This window comes from Nothoprocta perdicaria, unplaced genomic scaffold, assembly GCF_003342845.1.
Source record: "Nothoprocta perdicaria isolate Ctin4 unplaced genomic scaffold, notPer1 scaffold_99, whole genome shotgun sequence".
NCBI classification, from domain to species: Eukaryota; Metazoa; Chordata; class Aves; order Tinamiformes; family Tinamidae; genus Nothoprocta; species Nothoprocta perdicaria.
Genome location: NW_020456298.1, coordinates 2,495,150 through 2,501,371, shown reverse-complemented (window position 1 = coordinate 2,501,371; position 6,222 = coordinate 2,495,150). Strand labels below are relative to the sequence as shown.

General features: G+C 43.5%; 1 protein-coding gene across 1 annotated transcript in view; it reads right to left on the bottom strand.

Moving 5' to 3' along the window:
* Positions 1-528: 528 nt before the first annotated feature.
* The window catches only part of LOC112959368 (mitogen-activated protein kinase kinase kinase 21-like), a 6,477-nt gene continuing 783 nt past the window's right edge, over positions 529-6,222 (bottom strand). Inside the window, exon 2 of the mRNA XM_026053386.1 lies at positions 529-627. Within this exon, the coding sequence (XP_025909171.1) occupies positions 529-627 (99 nt within the window). The remainder of the gene's footprint in view (positions 628-6,222) is intronic.

The window sequence follows — 6,222 nt, the reverse complement described above, 5'->3', positions numbered from 1 at the left end:
TTAGTCTTAACACTGCATTTGGACTCATCATGCCAAAGTTTCAGTTGACAGATGTATATAGCTATGAGGAAAAAAAAAAAAAAAAAAAAAGGAATCAAGGTTGGTACTAAAAAGCAGTTGAAGGGAGTGTTAAAACTTATTTTTTTTAAAGTTAATTACATGCAGGTAGCATCTTGGCTTTAGAATCCTTTTGCACAAATCACTTACACAGGTTAATGAAGTTCTGAGTTACAAGAATGCTTCTCTCTGCATCTTTTAATGTCCAGAGTTGAGATGCATAAWAACAAACAGGAGTAAGCTCACAAGATTGTAGATGAAGGTCAAATAAACGGCTACCGCATTTAAGCCTTCCACCTACGCATAAAATAACAACTGGATGTTACTCATGCTCTGAGAGCTTACAGATTATATAAACGTTATGTTACAGTAGCTCAGTTCAATTTCATTTAAGAGATATTGCATTATAGCTATTAAACTCCCATATTTTTTTTTAAATCCGTAAAAGACCCTTCAACTGAACACTAGTCCCTATGCCATTTTCCTGATAGTTTTTTCTTCTGCAACAGTGACCACCAGAGCTATCAGCTGCTCAACATTGTTTCCTATTCTAAATTTCAGTCTCCCTTTCTGAAAACAATATACAATGTATTTATCACCATCAAGGAAATTTATCAAGCCCGAATAAAACAGACATTATGGAAAACATTTCAGGGCACTAGAAGAAGATACACCATGGCTCCGAGTGGCTAAAGGTTTGTGACTCCCACAGAAGAGCAGTCAGTCCTCAGAGCCTGAGAAACAAAGCAAGAAGCCACAGGCCTCTCTGCAGGGCATCAAAAAGTGGCACAGGTTACTGGGATGAAGTGTTTGCTGAAATGACATAGGACACCTCAAATGACTTGATTCTATTCAAAAAGAAAGCTGAGGTTGCATTCAATGCCGTGCTCTCTTTTAAAATGTCATAACCATCAGAAGTGATGCTGTTCCCCAAAACAAGCAAATTCTGCAACTCTATCACAGTCTGTACGAGGGTCGGTTTAGACTCCTAAGCAGACAAGKGCACTAAAACTTGGAGCTTCTGCCAGCCGTGCGTTTCCAAACACTCCCGGATGTGCGACCAGTTCCTATGTCGCAACGCAGCAGCGTTATCATCACTGTGGAGTGCAAGACACTCATGCAGGTGGAATAGGAAGYCGGGGCACTTAGCACAGTTTCTAGTTTTATGCAACTTAGGTGATTAAGATTAGTGTAAAGCAATTAAGTGCCATGCCTTGCAATGTGAACACAGGGTGGGAAACAGAGGCCTGAGGTTTTTCAAAGGTTAACAGACGGCTCAGAACAYCTACAGGACTGTTTACATCCTGAGCAGCTTCCTAGCTATAGGATGCATTGCCTGGAGTCTCTCGCCTTTTTAAAGGTTTCCTTTTCTTTAATCCAGCCTTCCCAAAGGACAATCTGTCTGGTCATTGCCAGATAACTTTGACCCATTATTTTATCTGGCACTAGTCACAGTGATAAAATGTTCTCAGAGAGCTCAGGTTTATAAGGGTTCCATGAAAATCACTGCCCTAGGGAAAAGGGAGCTCGGAGGAGCCCTGGTTCCTCGTGGCCTCAGGGAGATGGGCAGGCCAGCGGGAGCGAGCGGGAGCAGTGACAGCCCCATTCACGCTGGTCACGCAGCCCTCACAGGGCGCAGCCCTGGGCAAAGGTAGCGCCAGCCCCGCACGGACACGGGCGCCACGGAGCGCAACAGGGAGAACAGAGCGCTGAACGAGTGTCACAGGGACATGGAGCAGGTAACAGCAAGCACATGCCTGAAGGAAAATCATCTCTTTTATTCTTATTGCTCCCGCAGCAACCTGTTACATGCACCATTTGCCTCAAYGCTGCTGATAGGAACAATTTAAAAGTTTCACTCTCACTAGATGCCATCTTGGAACCTTCTTTCTAGCTCTAGTTCTAGCAGAACTACCAAAGTAATAAAAATCCATTCTGCGTTTTCTTGATAAATTACAATATAATACAGTTAAATATAGTTATTTTTCATGTATTTTATAGCACACAAGCAATCCTTACAAACTTTGCTTGTCACGTAAGTAAGCTTCCTCTCTTCAAGACAGATCAAGAGACAGGTTATGTGCCTGGCTAATGTCAGCTCACAGGACTGCAGATATTTTTAATTTCTTTCTCTCTCTACCTCAACAAGAATTAACCTCTTTAGCTTTTAACAGCTACGCTCTCAGGACCAAGTGAAATTAAAAATCCTCAGAATTTAATTCAACCTGTTCTGGGCGGGGAGAAGGGTGGGGAGGTGGAATCTCAGAGGAAATACCCTTGATCAAAGTTTTTGAAAACTCCAAACATCTCTCAGCATTTCTTAAGGATGTTTAACAGCATAATATGAACAATTTTGCTGAAGGAAAAAAAAAACAAACAAATAAACAAACATCATCATGCTACAGCAGCGAAGACCCACAGATTAGTTTTCTTTTCCTCAAATTCTGGGATACTTTCCTCACCAAAAGCAACTGATTCAACCATCTGCTCAAGCCACATCACTCTTGTTTATTCAGATTTTAAGACCAAAAATTTCTTTCATTTTTAAAATGAATTTAGCTTGAAGAATATCATATTAAAGTGGACTGCCCAGTTTGCAGTTTCACTGTTCAGTTCTACATCTGAGTACTCTCAGTGCTCAAGCATTGCTCTCATTAGCATTGCCATGTCCAAGGCCTTTTTCAACAAACCTTGAAAGCCAACCTGTCCTTGACAACTTCTAGAGTAACATAATCTCAAAACACTTGAAAGAATAGAGGGCTGCAAAGGATCCCAGGACATTCGAGACACTGGTGTAAGTTGCACCAAGCCCAACCCTACTCGCACATTCATCTAGGACAAATGAAAACAGACTGATTATCAGTATTATATTAGTAGACATAATTTGCACAGATTCAACCTTGTGCTTTGCCTTTTATAACTTATCCACAGACAGGCCTAAGTCATAAGCAAGATACTAACTTTGTGTTATGTCTTCTACAGGCACACAAACATTCATTAATGAAGGTTTATTTTTAAGACACAAGTACTGCATGATCCGAAATCAGTCCTCAAACTGTGAACTGCTACTTTGTCTAGATGAGAATTCAGAAAGCATGGACCCACATATTCCATCCAAACAGACTTTTATTCAGACTCTAGCCTAGGTAAAGCTCTGCCTGAGGGTAATGAAGGTCTCTGCTATGCCCATCAGGAATGGGGTGTCCTTGCTCACAAGGGATCAACCTGATTTCCTCAAAGTTGCTATTTGGAAGAAGTCAGCAAACTAGCTGAAGATGGACAAAAGAGACATGAAACTACTCATGCCTGATCCCAATGAAGTTGTGTATTTCTGATAAAACAGCTATAACTTTAAGAATCATTTGGCACACTTGAGTCAAATCTGTACCTAGGAGATGCAGGTAAGAATGTACAAGTATCTTCACAAGTTTTAAATACCTGCATTAATTTAGGACTCCTTGGCTATACATGCTGGTTTGAGAAACTTCAGGAAAAGTCCACATTTTAATCCTGATAACAGGATTAATCCTAATAACAACTGGAACTCCGTATTAGGAAGACACTCTCAAAACAGACTTTTTTTTTCCCCCCTCCAGAGAAACTTCTCATCATGCTACCTGTACAAAAATTTACAAAGCTTCTACAGAATATTTAAAAATTGGCATCATAGATAATGGTTACTTTGTTYAGTTCTTATTACATATGTTTAAACCTAAATGTGTTCTTTTTACATCACCTACTTCTCACATGAGCACTAAACATTACTCTTCCTACATGTACTCAAGAATTAGAGAGACTGATAAAAAAAAAAAAAGTTATCCCTTCTTTCCTTGCCCATCCTCACAGCCAACTTTGCTAGATTTCTCTGCTTTACAGAAACAAAGTTGTTTGTCATCTATTTCCTCCTACTTATTTTGGCAAAGAGGAAAACCTTTTCCCACCTCCCAGGCAGGGTCCAAGGAAACCTGGATGTACAAAATCAGCCTGCAACTGTTTTTATAAACCTTTTGTTCCTATTAGTGCTATTCTGTTCTTTTCTCAGTGGTTACATCAATCTGGCAGCAGTGCTGAAACAGCACTAGATGTATGGTCCTACAGACCCCAACAGACCCCAACTGTAGCGGATGGCTTAGAAAGAAATAACATACTCGCCTCAGAGGTGCTCGCTTTGCCCATGCCTGACAGCCACAAGTTCAGRCATATGCCTTTCCTGGATCAAGTATGCTGATGGAAGGAGCTCCCTGGCTACAGGGCGGGGGGGAGGATGTTCCCACCTATCTGCTAGGAACATTTTGGCTAGCTTTCCTTTCTTTAACAGTATAGGGGAAGTCATTTTTTCCAACTTATCCTTCAAAAAGGAAAAATCCCTTTGCAGGACAAGCCAGGAGGAGCACAAACAAGACTGACAGCCTGGTTCACTAGCTGAGGTGCTCGACCAAGAGCACAGCAGCACCAGCAGCCCAGYGAAAGCAGCGGCGCACGGTTGAGCCAGGCCCGAGAGCAGAACATTGTCTGTGGCCACAGCCCYGGCTCTGTGGCCACTGTCCTCACCAAGAGAGCATGACAGGCGAAGCTGGTGGCTTTCTGTTCTCTCTGCATGGGACAGCAAAACAATCAACTAAGATCTTAGATGAACAGAAAAGTTAGCAGAGTGTGATATTGTCAGGATAGTATAGTCATTTTAGCTTATATTGTTCAATCTGAGAACTACAGCATCACAACCATACTATAAACTCCCAATTTAGTGGCATGATCAAGGCACATAATTCAAATTAGCGTTTCAAGGCTGTCCTCACGCTGCACTAGGATTAAGATAGGCAGGGGTCAGAACTAAACGGCTAAGTTTAAGCAAGTGTGCAACTGAAGCAATAATGAAAATAGCGAATAGGCAGGTATGCTGAGGTTATGTTTAAAAGCATATATTATAGCAGCCTCTGCCATTATCTACACCCGCACAGACTACAATGTGACTAGCACATTGCGGCCACCAATTCAGCTCTAAGTGCTGCTCCCTTTCAGATATGGACTTTGCCATGAAGGCCAAAGCACAGCARCCCCTTCTGGCTAGAGAAAGCCACTCAGATACTAAAACTAATAGCATCTCAGCTCTGAGCAGAGACCAAGCTGAGCAGCATATGGCCAGATTGCGGCTCTCCTTCCTCACGCGGTCTTGAGACCTCCACAGAAACAAAACTAAAACAGAGCAGCAAATGAGGAGGGCACCCCGACAGCTGGCTCACCCTGAAGATGTTGGTCATGTCTTATGCAAGGCCCTAGAGGTAAGTGCCAGGAGATCTTTGTCTTGTGCTACAACTAAAACCACAGAGTCAAGCCTCTTTATAAAATAAACAGTATTCTTGGGAGCAGCCCTGTGACTGCGCCTTGCCGTAACGACCCGTGCACGATGACCTTCAAGACACACTGGAAAGGTCTTTTCAAGAAAATACCTGAAACCCAAATAAACTTTTCCTTTGGACAGCTTAAGGATGCCCAGCTGAACRAAGAGGAACATATTGCTTCATATCTGGCCTCTTTGAAAGACAGAAGGGGAAGGGAGAAGAGAGGGCTCTGCATATTTACATATAAACACTGTTTCTATGTTCAGGTCACTCATCCAAAACACAATATAACAGCAAGCCACAAACCTCCAGATTCTAGCTAAACTGCTTTCCAATATCACAACTGCCAACATTTTAGATGCTTCTGAATCAACTCCAGCAGAGGGACCAAGGATTYGTTAGGCCTGAACTACGTGACCCCTTCGCTCTTTCAGGTGCCTTTAGTCCATGCCAAAGGCTGAAAGCAAAACCAGCAAGTGCACGAGAGTTCCCGCTGTTCCTGAGCCACTCTCTTTTCTGCCTCAGCGTTCACTAAGCGGGTGAACTTTCCCAGTGCTAAACGAGTGCCACGAGAAGCCGTCTCGCGCATTCACAACTGCTCCCACGCACAGGATTTCATCCTGCTCAGCCTTTAAGCTTTTTCTCCCCTCCGTGGCAGCGGGACTTTGCTCCGCGCACGTTTCCCACAACCCCCAAACTTTTCCACGGCGGATTCACCACCCGCTCAGGCAGCTCGACCTGCTGCCGGCCACGTCCCCGGGGGCCGCGGGGCCCGGAGCCGCCGGGCGGCGGCAGGAAGCGCGGGGCGGGCGCGGAGCTCCCGGCC